Source organism: Gopherus flavomarginatus, chromosome 21 (genome assembly GCF_025201925.1).
Source record: "Gopherus flavomarginatus isolate rGopFla2 chromosome 21, rGopFla2.mat.asm, whole genome shotgun sequence".
Classification (NCBI taxonomy): domain Eukaryota; kingdom Metazoa; phylum Chordata; order Testudines; family Testudinidae; genus Gopherus; species Gopherus flavomarginatus.
The window spans coordinates 15,266,626-15,292,907 of NC_066637.1; the positions used below are offsets into that span (position 1 = coordinate 15,266,626).

General features: G+C 41.5%; 1 protein-coding gene across 2 annotated transcripts in view; it reads left to right on the plus strand.

Annotated features, from left to right (window-relative positions):
* The window catches only part of CAPZB (capping actin protein of muscle Z-line subunit beta), a 107,255-nt gene that overhangs the window by 51,950 nt on the left and 29,023 nt on the right, over positions 1-26,282 (plus strand). For both annotated transcript variants that reach the window (XM_050931361.1, XM_050931362.1), the window contains exons 3-4: positions 4,280-4,401; positions 15,475-15,588. In XM_050931361.1, the coding sequence (XP_050787318.1) occupies positions 4,280-4,401; positions 15,475-15,588 (236 nt within the window). The remainder of the gene's footprint in view (positions 1-4,279; positions 4,402-15,474; positions 15,589-26,282) is intronic.

Below are 26,282 nucleotides of genomic sequence, written 5' to 3' on the forward strand. Positions count from 1 at the left end.
TGTCTTCTGTACAGTTGAACTCTCTACCCTTATTGTAGAGCAGCAGTCACCAACCCAACGATCGCCATCGCCATCGCCATCTCCAGGCGTGTAGCAGGACTCCTGCTAAGGCAGGCTTCTGGAAGCGGCCAGCATGCCCCCAGGGCAGGGGTCTCTGTGTGCTGCTCCTTCCTGCAAGCACCATCTCCTCAGCTCCCATTGACTGGGAACAGGGAGCTTTGGGGGTGGTGCCTGCCAAGAGGGGCAGTACGCAGAGCCACGTGCCCCCCACCCCTCTCCCAGGGGCTGCAGAGTTGCGTTGGCCTCTTCAGGGAGTGGTGTGGGGCTGGGGCAGGCAGGAAACCTGCCTTAGCCTCGCTGCGCCGCTGACTGGGAGCCGTATGCGGTGAGTGCTGTCTGGTGGGAGCCTTCACCCTAAGCCCCCTCCTGCACCCCAAACTCCTGCTCTGAGCCTCCTCCCAGAGCCTGCGCCCCAACCCCCTGTCCCAGCTCCCCTCCCAGAGCCTGCACCCTGTACCCCCTCCTGCATCTCAAGCCCCTGCCCCAGCCCGGAGCCCCCTCTTGCACCCCAGCACCCTCCCACAGCTTGCACCTGTCACCCCCTCCTGCCTCAGGCTCGGCCCAGAGCCTCTGCCCGCACCCCTTCATGATCCCCTCCCCCAGCCTGGTGAAAGTGAGTGAGGGTGGGGGGGAAGAGAGCAGGGGATGGAGTGGGTGGGGCCTTGGGGAAGGTGCAGAGTAGATCCTGGGTTGCCCTTATATTTAAAAAGTGATCTGGGGCGTAAAAAGGTTGGGGACCACTGTTGTAGAGCATTCCATTGAGCCAGAGGAGAAAAGTTTTTGACCATTGTATTCATCCCAGAGTTTTAGGTAAGGTTGTGTGCCCTTACGTGGATGCAGTTGCACTGCTGTGTTTGTGGTGGTATTTTCTGGTAGAGGTAAGCCAGATTGCTAAACAGTCTCACGAATACAGAGAAATTGCAGTTACATCTTCTCTTGTGCAGATTTTTGCAAGGGGAATCCAGGTGGCTACATGGCAGCTATTTTGCAGTGGAATTGACTCTGTGTCCTTTTAAAACGAAGTTCAGTTTTGCCTGTTTGAAGAATAGTAAAGAGACCTCTGCTGGTCTTCTACTGCACTTGCATTGTAGGGGTTTTTCCAACCAAAAGTGATAGGAACAGAAGTGGATTGGAAATGGAGTCTGGGAAGAATGCCACTCTTCTCCCAATCATGTTTTCATCACTATTACTCATCTAAATGGGCAACAAAATGAACAGTGTGTTTCTAGATTCTTATCTCTAGGGGATGGGCACTTGGCCATAAAGCAAATGAGAAGATGGAATGTATTCAGCTGGCTAGTTTTAGGAGGCAGAGGGAGTATAGTTCCTGAAGACAAAGGCACTTTGGATCGTATTGTACATGTGTCTGAAATTACTGTGTGTTTCACTGAAGAGTTCATCTCAAGTTGCTCTCTGCCTGAAAAACCATTGTAAAACTAATAGCTAATGGAGAAGAGGAGGAAGAGACAAAGTAGAACCAGATGAGCGTGTGTACGCACATACGTCATTTTACATAGTTTGTGGTATGACGCTTCTGATTTGTATCTCCTTTGTATGACCAATTCCTTAGAGTATTGGATTTGTCCAATTTTGGAAAAATGAAACAGGTTCTTCTAGAAAATGCTCACTTCTTTTTTTACTCTCACGTTTAAACACTTTTTGTCTTACACTGCAATTTTGAGCCGCTTGTCCCCTAGAAGTAGCTGAGCCTCCTAGCGTGAACCTTTGTATATCCCGCCTCGCAGGACTTGACCAAGGCCTATGACTGCTGAGATTAAATAATCTGCATGTTTATGGGCTGAGGTAATATAGTGCCATGGAGAGCATGGCAATTTCATAACCTCTAGGTAATTTGTACATGGTGCGCAGTAAAGCTTGTTGGATTTACTTCCTCCCCTGAATTTCTACAGGCGATTTATTTAAAAAGAAAAATTGAATCCATTTTATGTTTAACTTGGCAAGCTCCATAGATAAATCACCTAACTAAGGCCCCTACACCAAGCGGGCTTACAGCCGATCTTCTGTATCCTACAGTAGCAAGCAGCTGCTGACACTCAGATCTAAAAATTAAGGAAATATCCTTTAAGCCATTTAAATTCATTGGGAAACATTCTCTAATATAATGCTGCTGTTCGAACCCTTGACTCAAATGTCAAATATCAAAAGCTAATAGGCAATAATATAGCTAAATAGCTCCCACAGCTTCCATACGTTAGCTATGTCAAACCACAGATTCTTCGAAGGAGGAAAATAGGTGTTTGTTACAGCTGGGATTTTCAAAGCAGCTAGGTTCCGAACTCCATTGGGTTCCTTTACAAATCCCAGCCTACTTTTTTACATGCATCTTTCAAAAATTTTTGAATCCTATGGTTAACAGTTTGAAATACATGTAGATCAGCTAACTTTTACTGAAGTTTGAGCTAACTGTGTAAAATTCTAGTACCTCTACAAATGGAAAAGCCAAGGTGATATCACATTATACGGGCAATATATCATGATACTGCTAGAGCAAGTCATTCTTATTACTTTATTTGATTGCACTGCTGTTTTGTTGTTCTTAAGGGCATGGAAAGCGTATACTGGCACACAAATTTCATTATTTTCTCGTCAGTGCAGCAGCAGCAGCAATGATACTTCCATTTACAATTTCATTTTCTATTGATATCAACATAAGGTTTTTAAGACTTGCTAATATCTTGCCTTCTAATGATTATAATACAGCACTATAATAGCATTCGAAAACATTGCAATCTTGGTTTAAAACCACTTTATGAATTTAATGTAGGTGAACCTAACTCCCTATCCCACATATTTATATATGTTTTATATGACAGCCAAGATGGGTCTGATTTTTAACCTGTATAATCTCCTGTTACTAATGTGCCTGTCAGCTTTTTTTCTTTTTTAAAGCCATTTGTTTGATAAATGTTTTAAATTTATCCTGTCTGGGATACTTTCAGAAAATTACATGCATTATCAGTTTACATAGTGACTTCATGCCAGCATGAAATTGCATATTTATATTTTAACATTAATGTTCATTCAAGCGTATACATAAGGGAGAAGAAACAATAGCAGAATCTGAAAAAAAAACCACACAGTTCAGATCTCTCCAAGCAACCAAAATCTAGTCTTTTTTAATTATATATGTGATATCAAACAGTATTTACATCTAAATGTTATACTTTTGTCTGTCTCTTAAACAAATTCTAGAACTCCTTTTTCCCCAGGTGAAATGCAAGATACACCAGTTGTGTTTAATAGTGGCCCTCAGAAGTATTTTGATAATTAGCCATCAGACTGAATATGGCACACTCTAGCATGACAAATAGCTATTCTAAACTGTGTACAGGGGAAATGGAGTTGGTGTACTGAGGAAACTACTCGAGCGGGCAGATACTATTCTAAATTTGGCAAAGCCTGCAGCAGAGGAAAGGTTGATAGTGCTGGTGTGGCTCGTGTTGCTGCTTTATGGCTAGAGACCGGGGGAAAGAACTTGCTCGCTTACTTGTGCTGAGGCTTACACCAGCTTTGTGATGCAAAATGTCATTACATCTTCCCTGTGGTATGTCAAAAATTCTTTGCCATGTTCTATTCAGATGAGGATTTGCGCCTTTCTCCAGATAAAGCACAGGGTGGCAGCTGGGATTATGGATCCATTTAAAAGCTACCAGTGTAGCAGATATATTTTGATATTTTTATTTTTTTTAGGATACTAATGTTTGGCAGACTGCCTGGAAAATATTCTAAACTCAGCCCAGAGCAGGAGCCTCTGAAAAATAAGTCCTAGTGCATGGACAGCTTATTCTCTTAGCAGCTCTCTGGTTTCCACTCCATTATAAATATTTACCTTTATTCATCAGTTCTCAACAGTCTCTTCACTGGTCTTTGTTGGCAAGAAACTAACACTGAGAATCTATGTATTTAAATTTAGTAGACGGTACTAGTGGCTGGATAATGAAGTCTGAAATTATGGGGCAAGGGGAAGAGGGGATAGGGTAGAGAAAAAATCCTAAATGCAACTTTTTTGGAGCAGGTTCAGAATAAATAAATAGATTTTAGAAAACAATTCAGGCTTTTTTCTTTTAAATAGTGTGGAGGTGAGATATTAAGTGGTAAAGTTTAAAACTCTGTCCACAAATCACACAATCTGTAATTAGTAGAGAAACTGGCCCTTTTTAATCTTAATGTTTGCCCCCTCCTCTTCTTTTATTATTAGGTCCCAAGCCTCTGTGAAGATCTCCTGTCTTCTGTTGACCAGCCATTGAAGATTGCTCGGGATAAGGTGGTGGGAAAGGACTATCTATTGTGCGACTACAACAGAGATGGAGACTCGTATAGGTGAGCTCGTATCTCAAGAATGCAGCTGATCTCATGGAAGGATTGCAGTGCAAATCGTTACTAAAAGACAGCATCACTTTCCCTTCTTCCTCTTGTGTTTGAGCAAAGCTGAGCTGAGGTTGACCTCAACTTGCTAATCAAGAGCTTGATTCTGCCACCGTTGTTAGACAATATCTTACTATATAAGTAGCTTCAACAGAACCAGTGGAGTTATGTAAGGTGGTGGTCAACACGAGTAAGAGTGTCAGAATCAATCCCTAACATCTCCTGCCTTTTTACTCTGCACTAGAAGACCACTGAGTTAATCTTAAAAGAACCTGGAAGTATTGCCATTAGTCCGATTATCTTGGGGAGGAGTGGGAGAGCCACTGCAGACTGTGGTAGGAATGAGACACATTTTAGCACAGATGATGCACTAGGTTGGTTGCTCCTGAGTCACTGGAATCTATACTATGGCCTTAGTTGATTCACTGAAGTTTGGGGGCTGGTCACATGTTCAAGTGTCTTGCTAAATTGGGGTGGATGCAAAGTGGATTCCTCTGGGCTCTGTACTTTTTATCATCCAGTTCTATTTTAGAGGATTAACACCAGAGCTGGCCATCTAAAGGGACACTACTTATGCTGCCTGTAGGTGATATATTGTGGTTTCCAGGGTGGAAAATCTCTGGAGTATAGGACAGTGGGGAAAAATTAATGATGGCATTCACAACAAAATCTTCTAGTTGTACAGTTCTAGGTGAGCCTCCATACTAGAAAGGAAACATTGACTGTCATTTTCAAAGGGGACAAATGTGATTTGGGCACCTAACATTAATAGCTCACTTTGAAAATCCCACCCTAAGTTTTTTAGTAGAGGCATACTGCTAAAAAAAAAGACAAAAAACTCTTCCCCATAGCTAATGTGCATTGTGGACTAACTACTTAAATATTCATAATATGCAGAAGAGGAATTTCTTTGAATGATTGTGCAGAAAGCTGTCTTGTTTAGGAGGGTTTGTGATTATGACTTATACCCAGTCCTGTGAACCCATACTGATCCAGGTTCTCCCCTCATTCATTTCAGTTATTTGATCTTTTTACAATTGTTCTTTAAATTTTGGCTTAATGTTTTCAGAGGAAGATCCTCTACTCTTAAGTTCAACCAAGAGTAATGGTGCCAGCACTACAAACCAGTGACTGGAGAGTCACAATGGAAATATTTGCAGAGACTTAAACTGAAATAGTTTCCTTTTATCCTATACCTACTTCCTTCTAATGGTTTTAATAATAGTGGCATAGTCCCAAAGATTTCATTAAGAGTCTCAGCCTGTGCTCCAGAAAGTTTTTTGTGAATGTTCAATTGCCCACTGTTTACTCCTCTCTTACATGGGAGTTCTAAACTACTACGTAATGGCCATCATTAATCTTTCTGTCCCAGGTTAGCAAAACAAAGGCCTCTTACCTCTGTCTCTAAGGTATGTATTGTGACAGACCCAGACCAGTGGGGTACAGGAGTCTGGTAGAGGGCAAATATACTGGTCACTGGATGAGTAGTTTTCTGTTGCCTGAGTGACCAGAGCAGGGGCTGCACTAGAGTAATCAGGAACCTGCTAGAACCAATTAAGGCAGACAGGCTGATCAGATCACCTACAGCCAATCAAAGCAGGCTAATCAGGGCACCTGGGTTTAAAAAGGAGCTCACTCCAGTCAGGCAAGGAGGAGCCAGAGAAGAGGAAGTGCATGTGAGGAGCTGGGAGCAGGAGGCACAAGGAGCTGAAAGTGAGAGGGTGTGCTGCTAGAGGACTAAGGAGTACAAGCGTTATCAGACACCAGGAGGAAGGTCCTGTGGTGAGGATAAAGAAGGTGTTTGGAGGAAGCCATGGGGAAGTAGCCCAGGGAGTTGTCGCTGTCATGCAGCTGTTACAAGAGGCACTATAGACAGCTGCAATCCACAGGGCCCTGAGCTGGAACCCGGAGTAGAGGACGGGCCCGGGTTCCCCCCAAACCTCCTAACTCCTGGTCAGACACAGGAGAAGCTGATCCAGACTATGGGAAAGATCACTGAGGTGAGCAAATCTGCCAATAAGCACAGGACCCACTAAGGTAGAGGAGGAACTTTGTCACAGTATATATTCTGGGTTGTGATTAGAAAGGTTCCATTCCAAGGTTCTGGCTTCCATTGTTACTTTAAAGTAACAGCTCACATTCTTTAGTGGTGACACTCGAAAATGTTTTGCAGTAATTCAGTCATGCCTTGCTTAAAAAGTAACATGGAGTCGTGCCTTCCACTTACTTGCTTAGAGTGGTTCAAGAATTCCATTCCAAGATGAACTTTCAGAAAACGGCCTTTTTTTTTGGTTGGGTGGGGAGGGAAGAGGAATTGACCTTTCCCAAGAATGGACAGTGTGTCTAGTGGTGGTAAGAGACTTGGAATCACGGGTTTTCTTCCAGTTTTGAGATTGACCTACTTAGAATAAATTAATTTCTGTCTGTTTATCCACTCATAAAAAGGTTATGGGATTATAAAAGGATTAAAAAGAATTATAATCAGAGCCATCCCTGGGGTATGGCAAATCAGTGCTTTGGGGGGCCCGGCGGGCCGGTGTGATTGACTGGTGCGGTCAGTCCTGGAAGTGACAGGTGGGTCCCGGAAGTGACGGATTCATCACTTCTACCCTGGGCCCTGCGCCCCCCTATGGATGGCCCTGATTATAATACTAGGTCTTTCAAAAGCACTTCAAGAACCATGAAAGATGTGACATACATGCAAAGTATTGTCCTTGCTACAGATGATGGACATAGAGAAAATATTGAGGTCATTTTATTCTGGGGGCTGAGGGGTGGAAGTGGGGTTGGGAAATGGCTGATGAGATGCAAAGTTGTGAAAGTAGCCTTGTTTGAGTTGCAGAGGCTGCATAAATTGTAGTGAATTCTTTAGATGTTCTGTATGACAGGGAGCCAAGAAAGAAACAATCTTCTAAGGTGAAGTGTTCATTGGAGTTCTACGAGATATTGCTTCAACCGAGATGATTTGCTCAGGCCCACCAAGAGGGTCTAGAAGCTTTTTTGAAAAACCCCAGGCTGTTAATTGGTTTCTGTATTCAAGTTGGTCAGTACCCAGAGTGTGTTTGTATTTCCTTTGCCTAACAGATACCCTAAGGAAGCTGGATCAGAAATCCATTTGCTGGATCAGAAAAAAGGCCTTGAGTCAGTTTAAACTTTAGCTATTTATCCAAAAGTCCTCTCTTTGTCTGTTGGTCTTTGGAGAATCCACTTTGAACTAATACGCTTCTACCCCGATATAATGCGATCCTTAGGAACCAAAAATCCCTGCCGCATTATAGGTGAAACCCCGTTATATCGGGGTAGCGGTGGCAGGGCTACAGCGGTGATTTAGAGAGCTCAGGGCTCCGGCCACGGGGAGCCCCAGGCCCTTTAAACCGCTGCCCGAGCCCTGCTGCCAGAGCTATGGGGTTACCGCACTATATGCGAACCCACGTTATATCGGGGTAGAGGTGTATATTTGAGCCAGTGGTGGTACATCTGTGGAGGTGTTGCAACCTAAGTGAATTTGCTTAATCACCTCCCACTGTTCTCAGCATCTGGAGGAGCTGTGATCAACCTCCCCATGGAATTACATGCAATCTCTGGCCCACAATGGTGTATAAAATCAGTAAAGTAAAATCTCCCAAAGATGTTGCAGGAAATTGCTACATCTGTCATATGCCACATTTGGCATCTTCTCTGGCAGCCTCAAAGTAAAAAAGGGATTAAATCATGGAGACTGCATTTCCCTATTCCCTCCAAGAGGTCCTTCCTCATCAGAGCTGATGCATTTTGGCAGGGCATATGGAAAGCTGGCAATCGTCTTGTGTTGCATCTGTGCCATGGGTAGAGAACTTCAGTCTTCAAGATGCAGCCAAGCAGTTTTCACTAGCCCTAAAATTAAAGGGGCACAGTTCACTTGAAAATGACACTTGTGTGACAATATTGTACCTGCTCCAATTACTTGAAAGACCTGAGATTTTGGTAACTGAAAGGCAATAGAGAAAAGCATTTTCTCTCTGTTTTGTGTGTGTTTAATTTGTGCATTTGGCAGTCCTTTCTGCAAGGTCAGCTTCATTATTTTCTCACCCTTGCTGAAAAGATCCCTTTATAAATAACTAAAGTGGAGTAGAAAAAGAATTAAAATTTTATAAATGGATTTTAAGAAAAAACTTGAGACTTTAAAAGTAATTTCAACTAATCAATATTCTACATGAATAAAATTTTAATTAAATATGAAGAGGGAAATTAGAGTCTCTTCTCCTTTTGGTGGTGATAGGGTTAGTGGATTTCTTTTTTGGTTTGCTTATACTATTGTGCGTCTACTCTGGTAGCAGCTGCACATTCACATAGTCTTGTAGGCACTGATTTGCGTTCTCCTGCAATGACAAAGGTGTCTGGGGGGATATCAACTGGCAGTGGAATCCAGAGCATGCAGGCAGACCTTTTTTGATATAAAACTTCAAGGTCTCTGACTTTCTCCACACACTTCCATCCTAAGTATGTTTGATCGTTTTCTTAAATGGAATCCTTATGGGGAGGCTGGTGCCAACAGCACAGTTTGAAACCTGTTAGCTGAAACAAAAAGCTTTCTCTCTTAAGGAAATTGGAAGCCTGATTTTTGAAATCTAAGTGCTTTTGTCCATCTGTCTTTCTTCAAATAACCTCCATTTAAGCTTTTAAAAGCGTTCTGAGTGCTCTTCCACCAAAAACATTTTGGGTAGGGTTATGAATTTTTTTAGATAAACTTACTGCTCTCTCCAGCTGTAATGGGTTGAAAATGCCGCGATCTACAAGCTGTAAAAAACGTAAGTTATAGGCTTCTCTTAAAATTCCATTCCTGCAGTCTGCGAAAGAAATCTAATACTTGTAATTAAATCATACCCACCTGAAGGAAAACTGGAACACTTGCACAGAGATTACCTGCTTCAGAGGCAAATTGAAGAGAATTTTGAAAGGCAAAACATTAATTTTGTCCTGTCTTTAAAAATTTAAATGAAGCAGAGATGCATGCTGCTTTTTCTTGCTCATATTTATTTGTGAAGTGTGTAAATCCTAGCGTATATTTATGTAGTTATTTTATCTTTTTTCGTCTGGGAAGGTCGGTGAAACGAATAACTTCCACTTCTATTTAGTGATGGTTACTGTTTTGCAAGGGGCTTTGGTCACACACAAATCCTCACTGGGCTGTGTGAGGCACAGGAGTCTGAAAAGGTGAAGAATCATTTGAAGAGTGGGACCTTAATATCTATGAAGAATAAAACAAATATTTAGGAATCAGGAAGGAAGGGTTAATGGCCATGAAATAGCTAATCCATTATGTACAAGATTTCATGTTACAGGCTATTATCTGGAGAAAGAAGGTATAATTGATCTATAATAGATTGGGGTGCTTCTCTGTTCTAGGGCTATATTTTATAATCAGGTATAAATGTGAATGCAAGACAGTCCTCATTCTGTGGAATGTGTTGATCCGGTTTAGTCCTTAAGGCTGAGAGTAATGTTACATAGAAATTCCAGGTGCCAAAATCTTGTTTTGCATCAGAGATCTACAAATGTAGGATAAAAAGTTTTGCTGTCAGTGAAAATGTTATCAGTTTGACATCCACTAATATCTTTGGTGTTACCCAACAAACAACAGCTGGGATGAAATGCACTGGGGAGTTTGCCATTCCTACAAAACAATCTTCAACCATGACCCAGAAATTTGGAATACAATGGGTTATTCTGACACAGTGAGGGTAGGTGATTTACAATTTGGACAGTTAGTTCTGATCATATTTTGTTTGCAGGGAAATAGACTATGGGCAAATTAATACCGCAGCATAGGAATCTATTGAATATAGACCTTAGGAATGATAGCAAGTCAGCCTCTAATATTTCTGTGCTGATGCCTTGTCTTCCTGTTCGTTCCTATTTTTACATAGCCTGTCTCTCTTGTCCATAGACTTAGGTAACATTTGGAAATAAAATGCTTTAGGACTTCTTGTGTATTGGCACTGCTTCTGTTTCTTGGATGAGATGAAAGAGCTGGCACTGGCCTTAGTCAAATTTTTAATTATGAGTGTATATAAAATTGTGTTGTTGCAATTGATTGAAGGGGATAAAGAAGTTGAAACATCCATTCAGAGTTATAATCCCTTTATGGGCAAAGGTTTTGAAACATTTTCTTTTATTGGATGATGTTGAACAAATCCTGTAGTTGCTGTGGGAGTAAATAATTCTTTAGATTTAGGAGCTTTCTGACCCTCAGCTGTGCAAGAGGAGAGTTAAATTCAGATTATTTTTAGCAGCACTGGGTAACTTGTGTTTTAGGCGGGTTAAAGAACTCCATCTAACTGGAGGATTTGTATCTTGTTCAATCATTTGCCATGCTAATACTTGTTGTAGGTTAGAACTGAAGTGATACTGTTCCCATATCATAACATAACTAGGTTCAAAGGGAGCAGGTAACAAAAGTCGACCTGTAAGTATGAAAAAGGAGACCTTAAAAGAGGGTTAGATGTTTGGGAGGGTGGAGGGGAACACAGAAAATTACTAACGGGTCATAGGAGCAACAAGAGGGAAATCAGTGGGGAAATCTGCTCAACATCGTAGATATCTATGCATGCACAAGGGCTGGGTGTATGGAGAATAAACAGAAAACTGGATGTATTAGTACATAAACTAATTATGACTTAATTGGCATCACACAGAGACTTGGTGGGATAAGTCTTATGGCTGGAATATTGGTATGATGGGATATGGCTTGTTCTGGAAGGACAGGCAGGATAAACGGAGGAGGTGTTTGTGTTTTTATGTCAAAAATATATACATTTGTTCGGAGGTTCAGAAGGAGATGGGAGGCAGATGAGTTGAGTCTCTCTCTAAGTAAGGATAAATGGGGTAAGAAATACGGATGATGTCTACAGTAGACTGCTATCATCACTACCAAATCAGAAGTGGAGGTGGATGAGGCATTTCTAGAATAAATAACAGAAATATCCAAAACGCAAGACCTAGTAGTAATGAGGGACTTTACTTTACTTTTCCAACAGCTGTCTGAGTAGTTAATAGTATGTCAAAATACAAAATTTCCAGTAAGTTCTTGGAATGTATTAGGGACAACATTTTGGAGTAAGTAACCAGGGGAACAGCCATTTTAGACTCGACTCTGACCAACAGGAAGGGCCTGGGAACTAATTGTCCCACTCTGCTCAACATGGGTGAGACCTCAGCTGGAAATAGTGTGTCCAATTCTGGCCACCAAACTTTGAGAAAGATATAGACAAATTGGAGAACGTCCAGGGGAGAGCAACAAAAATGATAAAAGGTTTAGAAAACCTGACTGATAAGGATTTAAAAAAACTAGGCATGTTTAGTCTTGAGAAAAGATGATCTGGTAAGGGCTGTTATAGAAGATGGTGATCAGATGTTCTCCGTGTCCAATGAAGATAGGGCAAGAAGCAGTGAGTTTATTTGCAGCAAGGGAGATCTTAGATTAAGTATTAGGAAAGACTTTCTAACTCTAAGGGTAGTTAAACTCTGAAATAGGCTTCCAAGGGAGGGTATGGAATCCCCATCAATAGAGGTTTAAAAAAAAAAAAAAAAAAAAAAGGTTGGACAAACACTTGCCAAGGATGGTTTAGGTTTCTTGGTTCTGACGCAGCACAGAGTGCTGGACTTGATGGCTTCTCAAGGTCCCTTCCAGCCCTAAATTTCTATGATTCTATGATTCATAGCTTCCATTTGGATGGACTTTGGATAATTATAACTTACTAAGGTTAATCCTCGGTTGGTTGTTTTACCACAAAAATTGTTTGTTTGATAACTTGATCCGGGAATTTTTATAATGGGGAAGGTTTGTAAGTAGCAGTTTTGCTGATATGTTGATTTTAACTAAATGAACATTGCCCCATAAGGAAGGCTGGAAATGCTGGTTGTTTATCAGATCTGTCTGAATTTTGTTTAGTAGTGGAGTGTTTAAAGATATTGTTTAGATTTACTGATATTACCCTTAGACAAAAAAAGTCTATAGGTGCTCATCATAACTGAAAATATGTTGTTAGTGTCTGTTTTTGTAAGGGTGCAGTTTTCAGTTAATTTTAAGACCACTCAGCTTCCCGAAAGAAAGGAAGGTGGAGAGGTTGAGTATGTTAGCAAGTTGTTCAGCAAAAGTCAAACTTAACGTTTCCAATTTTGACTCCTGCAATAGATTAGGTGACGGAAATGGGGATAGCCATGGGTTCAGAGGCCAGTGTTTATAATAGGAGATACGCAGCCTTGTGTATTTCCTCTTGCCAGCTTAAAGGGCTCTGAATATATTAGACAATATGGTTGCAGTTGGCATTTGATAAAATAGATTGATTCATGCACAAAATTTGCATCTCAAACTGAGCACTTCTAAGATTGCAGCCTTTCCTTGGTTTTTTTTTCTTTGTAATGTGCCATCTGAAGCAAGAGCTGGAATGGGTGCATCACTTCTGTGCCATTGTATATTGTTGCTTCATTAAAGCTAGATTAATCAGTATGTTTAATAAATGTTGGGAATACGGAAGTCAAAATGCTGGAAGACACCATAGTAAGAATATTCTGTATGTGAATGAAGGAGGTGGTATGTTAAGTACATGGTTCCGGGTTTTGTAGCCTGAAGATTAGATGGTTGGGTTTTTGTTTGGAATAACTGTACATTTTGTGTAAATAGTTGGTGTGCCAAGGAAACTTCTTATAAAAACTGAAGGAATAGCCATCAGAACCAGCTTGGATAGGTTAATTGCATGTTAGATTTTGTTCAGAGCATGGTTGTCCTTTACACTTTGATACTTTCTGCTTATTTGAGGCATGTTTCACTTCCCTTGGAACTTCTGAAGAGAAGTACAGTCCTGACATGCAGAAGTATGTAGCAGACAAACTCAGAAATGCTATCTTGTTCAGTAGTTTTACTCTGTATATTTGCGTTTTTTAGCAAAGCGTTTTAAGAATGCACACCTACTTCTTTGGATGCCTTTGATAATTCTTTGTAAATAAAGACCCGTCAGTTATCCCAGATCAAATCAAATAACCCAGTAATAACTTAAGAAAAATTGACCCACCTCCTCACAAAGTCACCACCAGAGATCTATTTCAATTACCTTCCTTGATTGAGTCTATAAATGTGTTGGGTTTAAGATTTGAGTCAGCCAGCATTTTACCATGTTCACTTCTGCAATAGCTGCTTTCCACATGTTCCTAGGGCTCTGAGGACCTAATTCTCACAGCTGATCTTAGTAAAACATTTGTCTACCTCACAGGCGATCACCTGACCTCTTTTTCACTCAATAAACAATTGACTTGGAAGCTGGAATATTTGATCCAGTCTGTTATGAAGGGCAAAACAACTGTTGATGGGAAAAGAAGGTGTTCAGTGTCCCTGTTAAGTAATGCATAATTGTTTGTTGGAGAGGAGGGGGCTGCAAGGGTACTTCTGGTCAACACAGGTTTTCTGGCCACTGGTTCCCTTGCACCTGGAGGAGCAGCAAAATGTCATATGGAATTGCAGAAACACAACTTAGTTTTCAGGACTTATGTGCTTAAAAAAAGATTGGTGCGGAGAGGGCAGCATTTAGGAACAGAGGCTGCAACTATGAACATAAACAGTATGAATACTGCAGACTGTCTGGGATACTTGCAGTTTGCACAGGGGCAGGTCCTATTTTATTCATTCCTCAGAGGATGCGTGATAGAGGCTGATGTCCTGTCTGCAGCTCTCTGATGCTGTCTGGTTTGAGATTATTTAGATGTATATTTGTACTGTCTCGTGTGCGTCCATTTCACTTATGAACGCCACAAAGCCTGCACTTTCGGGGATGGGAACCCTTGTTTTGTGTGTTAATCTTTCTGACGTGACAGAATTCTCTGTTAAACAAGTAATACGGTATTGTAACATTCACTAAAGCATTTGAGTTTTCTTTTTTTAAATGGGAAATTGCTGCCTGAGAAGTCTTCCTGTGGCTGGATGTGACACAGTGACTTGACTCTGCCTAGTGTCTCACCTGTTGAGCCAAATCCAGCAGAAAGGAGTAGGAGGGGAATGAAATGTGGGGAAAGCGAGGCCAGATGGAAACAGACTATTCTTTGCGCTTTGCGTTAAATAGATGTCAAGCTAGACACGTCTTAGAGAAATTAATAACATATGGTGCTTACCAAAGGAGAAGGCCCTTCTGTATGGACTACACTAAACCTGATATGTGTTAGCAGACCTGGATCATTTTAAAAAGCGCCTTTGCAAAGGCTAGGGGTACCTTTTTAAACTAGCAATGATTATATGCAGGTTGGTTGTTCACAGGGGAAATGCAAAAGAGAATGTGGGCTTATAAAATGGGAATTCTAAAATTCTCAGAGGCAGGCACAAGGCTCCATCAACCCTTTAATACCAAGCATTTCACTGAGAGCACGCAATCTCTGCCACCTGCAGAAATTCATTAAAAAACCTGCAGCTTTACAAATCCTGTTAATTCTTGCATACTGTTTAAATGTTTTCTTGATGGTTGCACAAAAGTAGTAGTGTGTTTTATAAAACCAGTTAGTGGAAGAGAATGTAAATATTATTTGTAGGCAATATAGTATTTGCTCAAATCCTGACAAAACTCATGGTGTACAAACACTCCCAGATAAAGTACCCAGTCTAACTGGATACAAAATCTTTCAGGTAAGCAGTTTTAATGGCTAAGGCTTCAGTGGCTTCCAGTATTAAGACCCCTCCACCCCCAATTCCAAAGAGCCACTACTGAAAATTACTCAGACTTGAAAAAAAACAAACCAAGCACCAAACATGACTGCACATATACTGGTAACACAAAGATCAGAGGTGATCTATAGGGAAAGTTAGAAGCTATAAACAAGTTTTAGGAATGTGAGGTCCCCTTTCTATCAATGTTCAGAAATACCTGTTTATGATCCAGTTTTGACAGATTAATAGTTCTTGTTGCAAGTTCAAACATCTGTGGTTTGAGCCTACACTTCTCAAAGCCTTTCAGAGTTGCCTTGATTGTCTAAGTTTCTTTCCCCCTCCCCTTTTTTTCTTTCCCACAGATCACCATGGAGTAACAAATACGATCCTCCTCTAGAAGACGGTGCTATGCCATCTGCTCGCCTGCGCAAGCTGGAAGTGGAAGCCAACAATGCCTTTGACCAGTACAGAGACTTGTAGGTCAATTCTACCATGTAGAAACCTCTGCTTTCTTTGCTTCCATCATTCACATATCTTGAGTCTAGGAAACACATTCATTAACAGCCGTTGAGAGTGGCTTGCAGTGTGCATTGGAGGCAGAAAGACACACAAAGGCTTATTGACTGTTGATCTACTTTATCCATTTGTAACGTTAGTAAAGTAAGGAGTGATCAAACGTGTCAACTGATACTGAAGCCAAGCTCTGAAGGGGATACAGGGGCAGAATTCTTTCCTGGCACACCTGCATTTCTTTTTCTAACTGCAGTCCTGCCCTGGAATGACCTGTGTTCTTACTTTTCTTGACCAGCTCAATCTTAAGCCATCTGTTCTTCCTCTTTTTCCCAGCCCTCCAAAACTGAGTCCTTTGAAAAAAACAATCCCAACAGCAGAGAGTAAATTTTAGAGACTTGAAGTGACTTGTACATCCTCTTGTAAAACAGTATTTGCAGGCATACTGAAATATATTCAGTTGTGTGGTTTTTTTTAACTTCACTGTTAGTGCAATGATCATTCAGTAAGACTTGTATCTTTCCAGACAGTCAGGTGCTACTTTTTCACACCAGTAGAGACAGAATTCCATAAAAAACTTTGAAACCAAGTAGAATGCCCTGTTTTCTGGACTCTAGCAGACTAGACCGGCTAATTCTCCATTACTTTCCATTCCACATGCCTGGAAAGTGAGAATTAACAGATCATATGTAGAAAAACTATTGTCGGGGGACAGTTTAGCACTAGCAAATTGACAGTCTCTCTTTAAGGTTTTAGTGGCAACATTTCTAAATCGCTTTCCTTACCGAATAACTTTTTTGAAAGCTGAGGCTGGACTGGGTTTTAACTCCCCTTTCGTCATAGGGCTTGATTTATTATCAGATTTAGCAAGGGGTTTGTATAGTCCTTGGTCTCTTAGTCACTGCTGGGATGTAAATAGTAATTCTATTAATTTCACAGTTCACACATATATAGTAGACTGAAATATAAATGCTGTATTACTGGAGATTTCTAACTACTATAAAAAGCATGTGAGCAAATCTCAATGGCTTGCATGTGTTACCAGAAGCTAGTGATAAAAACACCGCCTTAGATGTAGTTACTTACCATGGTTGATTCTTAAACTACTCAGGCACTAACAAATGCAGGCAAAAGGTAAAGATTTTTAGTTCTTGACCACTTCCTTTCTTTTGTTCATCTGACCTGCTATAAATGTTTATCTGGCAAGATATTAAATCTTGGTGCTTTTTAAAAAGGGTAACTTTCTGTAGAATACCACTGAGATTCTTATGTGTGTGTTTGACTTCATGTTTTGTAACACTTTTTTTATAATATACACACACCTCTCTACATCAAAAGAATGTTAAAGTTGCAAAGGTAAGTGCTAAAAGGTTAGGAAATTCCAGAGTTAAGATTGAGCGTGCAACTTAAATTCAGTCCCCTTGTGTGTTATGTTACAATCTTTAATTACGTGATCACAAACTATTTTCCTCTCCCTGTGTCCTTGTCTGATCTCGGTTGCCCCTTCCCTAGATTGGCTCTCAGTCCGGTTTTCCCTCACTTTTTGCCCAGCCAGTCCTAGTCTACATCCCTGTCTCCTAAACTCCTGGTCCTAGTCTACTCCCTCTGTTGCTGCCCCACCTTGGTCAAATTTTTGTCCCCTCTGCATTCCAGTCTTTCTGGGTGGCAGCAGGGGAAGCCTTGAGAGCACACTCATTGCTCTCATTTCTATTACCCAGGCACCAAAGTGGCCCTCAGGAGTTGAGAGCAACAGTTGCAGTGAAAATCCTGCTTTCAGCCCCTACAGCAAGCTTAGAGGATATCTTTGGAGAATTTTAGCTGCCAAACTCCTTAACAAGTCTCTGCTGAACATGTGCAAGCTGAACATTTTCAGCTTCTTATCTGTGCAAGTTGGGGCCTTTTTCTAGAGGGATAACAAAGGGCACATCCCTGACATACAGGCAAACGCCTTCCAAATTTCAAGTCCGTGCTCTAAAGCATTGTAGTGTTTAGTTTCTCAAACAAAATGGTTGCAAACATTTTTTTTAATGTGGGTAAAGCCATGTATTTTCCCCTAATTTTGTTCTTGGAAATGGCTAAATCATTCCCCATTCCCCACCCCCAAACTTAAAATAAACAATATCTGCCTGAGACAAACCACTTTGCATGTGAAACTTCAGCCAGAAAGGTTACTTTGGTACATTATTAGCAAGTGAAATAGAGTCTTATTATGGGAAGTACTGGGAAGCCTTAACTATAGACATTGCTACTTGTGCTTCCTGTAATACATTATGTAGGCCAAGACTGTACTCAGTTAAAATGCAAGATCATAAAAGTCTGCACTTATTATGCTGTATCTGGTACCAATGTGCGTACAGTGCTGTTTAGGTAAGTGTGACCTATCGAGCTCTCTCTATTCATCAAGAGGACTCTGAGAGCAATTTGTGATACCAAAGTCTTTGAGTTAATTTTCTGTTGGAACGACATTGCACAGAAAATGTCTCTCTGCCCCCTGTAGTTTAAGTTTGAAGGGAGGAGAATGTTTTTAGTTATTTTAAACATAGATTATCAAGTCTGAACAGCTCTCGTTATTGGATGCTTGCGATTATCCCCACTGATTCAGCTAATCCTTTTTAGCTAGCTAGTTCCATTGCATATTGCAGTGCTGCTGGTTAAATGCAGTGATACCCAATCATATTCACACTCGGAAAATAATATGATATAACACAGCTGTTACATTTTGACTAGCTAGTACTGGATTTTAAGTATACATCAGTGTGTTATGCCCATCATTCATATGGGGAAACTGAGGCCACTCATGCTCTTTAACAAGGAGTATTAAGTGTGCTTGTGAAATTGGGAATAACTAACCACATTTCTCTTCTTGTATATTTAATATAAAAAAAAAAGTCAAGAATTTTACTGGACTAGTGTGGTTATAATTTCCCAGTAAAAGCCAGACACCTCCCAGTGCTGTAAAATGTCTTAAACCAGGTTTGGAATTATTGTGTGTGAACCTAGAAAACTGAGTAGGCTGCTGACTGTCTCAGTGCAGTCTTATATTGAAGTGACACAGCCTCTCTTGGCGGGGAGGAAATTCATGCTCTAAAGCAACCACATCTTAGTAACCCTTTTCGCTTTGCAGGAAATACAAAAATGCTTCTGAACGATGCTCTAGAAACTCATTTTCACCCCTTCAAAATGTCAGTCACATTGAACAGACAGGTTCTTCGTTTCAGTAATACAACTTTTAGCCACACTGTGTGTGGCAAACTTAAAAAACCCCACCTCTGAAGGCACCTTGCTGTTGCTTCCATTGTTATGCCTGTCTCCTGCATTGCAGATGGAGAAGGGAACCCCAGAACTTCCTTGAAGTTAGTAGTGCCTCTGGGGTTGTTAGAGCAGATGCTGAGTGTATCGCAACAATCATTCAACAGGCTAAGTGTAAACATCTCCCTCTTCCTCCAGTTTAGAGGATGTTTTATATGCAATACTTGAAAGTGCAGCCTGAAACAGTTGTGCTGTTATGTTTATGCCGGGGGTAACAGACATGTTACCAACAGCTAATATAAAATGTAAACATCAAGTATAATTTCTGCTGTTTAAAATTCTTCTTCTTTTTTTTTTTTTTTTTTTTAAATGAGAACTCCAGGCTCTAGTATATATTCCCCAGGCAGTTCAAAGTCTTCCATGGTGAGGGTTCATCTTGGGGTTTGCACAAGCACTTTGCAACTTTGTTGCTTTATCTTAACTCCAGCACTTTCCTTTGCTGATTAGTTGTAGGTACCTCACAGTTCTCAAGGTAACAGAAGTTGTTTGGTCATTTGTCAGAGCCCCCAATGACAATAACATGCCACAATGCACTTCATCGTGGCAACATATATATCAATTGTGTAGATGACTTAAAACAGCAAAACAGTGTATATTGCAAATCCCAGCAGAGATGCTGCTAGCATACCAGGAAGCAGAGGTTAGAACACGGATCGGTAACCTTTGGTACGCGGCCCCAGGCCAATGGTGGCTGCGGGAAGCGGTGCGGGCTGAGGGATGTGCTGGCTGCTGCTTCCCGCAGCCCCCATTGGCCAGGAGTGGCAAACTGTGGCCAGGGGGAGCCGCGATCGGCCGAACCTGCGGACGCGACAGGTAAACAAACCAGCCCGGCCCGCCAAGGGGTTACCCTGGAGAGCCGTGTGCCAAAGGTTGCCGATCCCTGGGTTAGAAGAATCTTGTAGAGCGCTCTCTCTCTGATATTGAATGATATTTTAAAATTGGGAACCATATTGTCTTCTCTTAGAGCTTTCTGAATTTGAATTCTGAATTAGATCTGTCATCTTTAAATAATCTGACTTTGAAGTTGTCTCATTAGTAAGCAGTTGTCTGGAATTATTGCTGTCAGACAATGTAATAGGCTTGATTACGGACCAGTCGGTCTGAGAGACTGCAGGCAAGAATAATAGGTTGGATAAAAGCAAGGCTCTTCTTGACCAGGCCCAAAGTAACGCTAAGCCCTTGGTTCTCAGAGTTCATTCCATAGGGCAAATGCTTCACTTCCTGGTTTTAAAATATTTTTGGACAAATTATTCCAATGTCATTTCTTGGGGTGGAAGAGAAATGTATCCAGCTCTTGAAGAACTGGGTGCTTTTGTGAGCAGGTTCTATTCCCAACCTGTTTTTTCAAATACAGGCAACATAATGGGGAGAGTCTGAACTCTACTTTCCTAGGGTTTGGCTTTTATTAATTTAAAGTAACAATAATACTCCATGGAGTTCAGCTCAGACTTTGTTCAAAGAATTGGCTGCTCTCAGGGTTCTCTGCACCAGCACTGCTCAGCCTACACCTTAGACCCTCTAGGATATTGTTCCTACCCCTTATCTGCAGGTGGGGAACAAGTCACCTACATCAGTGAACCATCAGAACCTATGTAGCAAGTGGTGTCCTGTTTGGGAATGGCTAAGAGGGGGTGCTTCAGGAAAACAGCGTTAGGGCTTTTTAAAAATAATCTATTAGATAATCTATTCATATTTGTTCACTAGTGTCAGAGTCTTAAGTTTTGGTCTTCCCTAGACTACTTACTGGCAATTCATTTGATGTCAGCACTTAATCTGAAAACATGTTGGGTGAAGCTTGTATTACAAAATCATATAGAATTGCTTAGAATAGTAGAGTCTTGAGCATTAAGATACTAGTAGGCTGCTGAATATTCAGTCTATGTAGCCACTGCAGAATTGTTCATGGGCGCCCTGTCCAATCTAGTTTTAAATAATTCCACGGATTGCCCCAAATCACTTGTGAAACAGTCTCCCAGTTTTTCTGTCAGTAAGCCGCCTTATTCCTATTTAATCCTTCGTAACTGCATATCATTACTTCATTCAGCCATGCTAAACTCCTCTCTCCTTGCCAGTTATGATCTTATCCCATTCCTTCCATTTGATTTGAGTTTAAATTCTCACAGGAATCTTCAGACAGTTATTGGTGCACCTTAATTTCACAAATCTATAAAATCTGGGAGAAACTAAGAGGGCAGGGGGGAGAGAGAACACTTTGCCGGGCAGGTAGGGTTGGGTTAACACTTGTGGAGACCAGAAGTGAATTCAACTTGAGTCTGAAGAAGTAAACTTGGTATTAATTCAGTCCGTAGCAGATACATATCATATATGGTTTTAAGATTATTAGCTGTATTTCACAGAAATGCAGACCTGTTGTCGAAATGGTAACTTTAAGTTTGATCTCTTGCTGCCAGATTTAACACTTGTATTGCCTAAAGCTAATGCCCTAATATCCTTTTGTTCATTAGTTTATTACTCCCATATGCTATCTAACGTTTTGCCCAATTCGGTTAATCCTTGCCTCTCCACTTCCCACACTGAGAAGAATATTTCTTCAAACATGTGGTTGTAATTTATTGCCCTTAACGGGCATATGTGCAATTGATTGAAATGAAAGCATAATGAGGACCAGTGAGTCTGGATAAGTGTAACTATTTTACATTCCATGTTCTTTTGTTTAGGGTTGGAGATAATCAGTGCTTTAAGTTATCTAATCATCCCTTATTGTTAAGAAGAGGAGGCTTCTGAAGTGAATTAAAATAGACTTCCCTGTGGAAAGATGCCTCTTGTCTGGATTTTTTTTTTAGAAAATAATTTCAGGAAGATGAGTCTTGGCAGCCTTTGGCTAATTCAGTAACCATGGGTAAGATAGCGGATGTCCCGTTTTTAAAGGGACAGTCCTGTTTTTGGGGACTTTTTCTTATATAGGCACCTATTACCCCATACCCCGTCCCATTTTTTCACAGTTGCTATCTAGTCACCCTAAATATAGGAGAAGTTTAAATATTGACTTCCATTTTAGGGAACCTCTTTGGTCTTTCTTGGGTTAAATAGGATTTATTAAGTCCTTGTCTGTGACATCTTGAAAGATCACAAAGTGTTCTCATAGTCTTAATCATCTCATTTCTGAAAATGCACTGGCTGAGCTAACACTTCATAGCGCCCACTATCCTGTTGAATTGCAGACTTGGTTAGTATCCAAAATGGAGTAAGTTATTCAAGCATGCAGTTTGTATTAACTGTGCTGCTGATGGTACTGCTGCCACAGAGACCTTAGTTCATGGATTTACAGAGGCTCTCAGTCTAGTAGACGTGGCCTAAGCGAAGTGTCCACCACTCTTGTCCTTCCAGCCTGAGGAAGAAATGTTACAACCCATTTCCCCTGTGCATATGACTATACATAGATATAAGACTTCTAGTAGATGGATTGAGGTGATTGTTGGTCAGAAACAGCAATGAAATCCCGTTGACCTAGGTAAGCTGATAGCTTACCCGAGTCAATAGTGTCAGTGTCTTTTTGCCTATAGTTTTTAATCACTTTGTATTGTACAGACTTCATTTGCTGATGTCAAATAATAGTTCTCCTTGTTGTTGGACCTTGTCCATCAGTTCCTCTCTCTCAATCCCTACACTGGCTTCTCCATCACTGTCACGTCATGTTCAAGTTTCTTGTAAACATCCTCAAAACTCTTCTCATTGCTTCTCATACACATTTATCTTATCCCACTTCTCTACACCCACTTTGTTGTACTGATGGTGCCAGCCTAAATTCCCTCTAAGCTGCGCGGCTCCATGGCTGTGCAGCAGGCTATGAAGGGTCGCGCAGGTGGGGAGAGGTGCTTCTTCTCCAGCCCTGGGTTGCTGCGGCGAGAGAGGGCTGGGGGGAGTTCTTTCTCCACGCCACAGCCTTGGGGAAGCCTGCACCCCAAATCCCTCATCCCCGGCCCCACCCCAGAGCCATCAGCCGGAGCTCTCAACCCCCCCCTCCGCACCTCAACCCTCTACCCCAGCCCTGAGCCTCCTCATGCACCCCAAACCCCTCATCCCTGGCTTCACCCCAGAGCCTGCACCCTGAGCCAGAACCCTTTGCCCCAGCCCTGAGCCCCCTCCCATGTTCCGAACCCCTTGGCCACACATCACCTCCATATTGACGTACATAACAAAATTCATTCTGCACATGAATGTAAAAAATTAGAGGGAACATTGCCAGCCTCTGTGAATCTACTTGGTCAGCTTTTCACACATACGTGGCTGTGCCTTCTTCCATGTTATCTCTCTATATGAGCTCATTTGCAGTGCTACTAAGGCACTTCTAAAGGCACTGCCCTGTTGTAAAGCCTATGGGGAGACTTGTTGAATGAAAATACTTAGTGCATTCTGGGTGCTACCAGAAAGAAATATTAGTATGCCACCACTTGGAACATTTTTACATGTGTGCTTAACCAACTGAGTTTCCTATATAAGTAACAATCCTGATTCCACTAAGGAAATAGAGGATGCCATGTGTTGGAGGCATAATTAGTGTTTAGTTTTTACATCAGCCACCAGTACTGTGCATTGGAGGTGGGGGGTACGATCACTGAAGCTCAGATTTCTCCAGCCTGCAGTGTAATTTTCAGCTCTTGAAGTGATTAGGCAGCTGTGAGCTCTTTATGTAAGAGTTCTATCTGTGTTTTAGATGTAAACCTAGTTTGCCCAAACTAAAAACCATGGGAAGCTTTGAAGTAAGTTTATTACCATTAGCTCACTGTTCCTCATTAATGGTTACTAGGCCTTTGTGATGGCTTTCTCTTCAGGCATGATAGTTACTGTGGCTTTCACAGTGAGGGCTCTGCAGATTGAATCCAGATGTGTTTGTTATGCATCCCAGCACTAAGGAAACCTGAGATTTTCTATCCCACTGCTGGCTGGGGCTTTGCACAACAGGGTGTGACATCAGGATTATGTCACCCATGAGTCTTGCCTCTGGGTTCGACTGATAAGTACAAGATGACATCTCAGGACGGGCTTAAATCACCAAAATGCTAGTCACTTTAATGTTCAGATGCTTACAGAATTAAAAACAGGACGGTTATGCCAGCAAACTCTTCAGATGTAAGAGAATACAGTTAAGGAAGGGAACCTGATTCAGCCCTGACTTTAGCCAGCTCAAAGCCTAATAAGAGACAGCCTCGCACTATTCTATGTAATTATGCAGGCTGGGATGAGTTGTTTTTAAAAGAGGTGAGAGAGGAAAGCCAGATGGGGAAACATCATTCAGTTGCTCTTGACCGGATTCTCTCTTCTGCAGTGCTTCATTTTTGGTGTATCTATATGCAGAATTCCTTCTAAAGCACCTTTGAGCATTCTGATGCTCAGAGTTGTTCTCTGCCTTGGGTTCCCTTGCTGTTGTATCCTTAGTGTCTTAAAATCTGAACACAAGTATTGGAAGAAACCTATTAGGTCATCCCTGCTGATGCAGCGTTATCCTCACAGTACATGTTCCTAGCGTAGGTTTCAGTGTCCCAGGCAATGAAAGGAGTTCTGCTACTTCCTTAGGAAACCATTTCATAGTCTCCTACTTCATTATCAGGAAGCCTTTTGTAATATTCACACTAAATTGTCTATTTAACTTTCTCCAGTTCTTTCTGACTATGCTCATTATTGCACTGAAATCCTTTCTCTGGTATTTCCATCTTCAGTTATTTATGGATTATGCTATATCCTCTTCCCCTCATGCCCCGCCAGTCACCTTTTTAATCAAGATGTGTGCATTTACCTTTTTTAAGCAAATGAATGCTTCCAGCCTCTCATCACTCTTGAGTTATTTCTCTGAATTCCATCAGTTTCTCTAACAATAGGCTTATTTCTGGTTGGTGTTCAGAACTCCTCTCTGTTCAGCAGAATCTGTGTACATATTAATGTTGATTATTAATAAGACACTAATGCTACCTAAGAAGTGACCTAATACCTGTCTCTGCATATGCCATTAGATACTTACTTAAGTCACGGTTATCTGTACTGTATATGCTCTTTGTGAATTCTTGAGCCACATGTTCCTGTCCAAACCAATCTGAAATGATTTTTGAAGTAAGAATTTGTAGCACACAATCAAATGCTTTACTGAAATCCACCTAAAATGGCACTTACTTTGTCTCTTTTCTAATTTTATGATTGTTAAAAATTTTTTGATTCCTCAAGACAAATGTAATTTGCATAAGACCATGCTGCCTGTTGAACATTACAGCTTTACCCTCTGTGGCTGGGATTTGAAAAAGAGCCTAAGGGAATCTGGGTGCCTGACGTCCATCAGAATTCCAGACTCCTAGGCTCCTTTGAAAAGCCAGGCCTAGATGTTTAGTGACTTACCTCTTAATAATACTAGGTCCCTGTTGTTGAGCCACTTTACCATGCTCATCGCCACACATTTGTAGGTGCAGCTGGTTAATTCCAAAGCCCTTAACTACCCCTTCAAGACAATGTTTGGCCAGACAGATGCATCAGAACAAGAGTTAGACTGATTAAGGATGATCTTTCTAGCTCATATAGCTGTTTGTCTTATTGCTGAACATCTGAATCTCGGTTAGAGAATATACATGTATACTCAGAATAGAGCAGTTTATTCTTAAAAGTACAAGGGGAGATTTTCAAAGGCACAGATGTCGGTTAGGTTCCTAACTCCATTTGAAAGTCAAGGTACACTGAGCTACAGGTCTGTACGCAGTAATAAGGAACCAGATCTGAAACTGGCCCTTGGACTGTCTGAGTTACAATCCAGACTGGGGAGCTCAAGAGCATCACCATCCACCTCTAGTGACTTTGTCGTGAACCTAGAAAGGGGTGGAGGATACAGTACTTTCAGTTGAGGTTGAGTACTACAATGCCATTTGCATCTCTGAAAGCTCTGTGTCTTAAAAGTATGCTATGTTTTAATGAATAAGTTGGTATCAGACTGTGAAGTAGAGTTTCGAGGTGCCCGGTTTTCAAACAGAGTCTGCTCAGAAAGGGGACCCCTAGCAATGCCCAATCGGACACCAAAAATTCGGTTACCATGGGGGAGTGGGGAAGAGGTGGCGCTGGGCCATCAACCCACGTCAGCCCCTGCTCAGCTAGTGCCACCTCCTATCTGGATCTCATGGGCGGGCAGGCAGGCAGGCTTGGTATCAGGCTGCAGCTCTGGAGCAGAGAGGGCGAGGGGAAGAGTGATGGAGGACGGGCCAAGGGAAGAGGTGGGGGAGGGGGGAGTTTGGCTTTCAGCGATTAGAAAGTTGGCAACCCTAGTCAGAAGGCTTAACTCATCAGTGAATAATAATCCTTCTTATAACCTGAGTGGCTAGAGTAAACTTGATGTATGAATTAATATGCCACGCAGTAT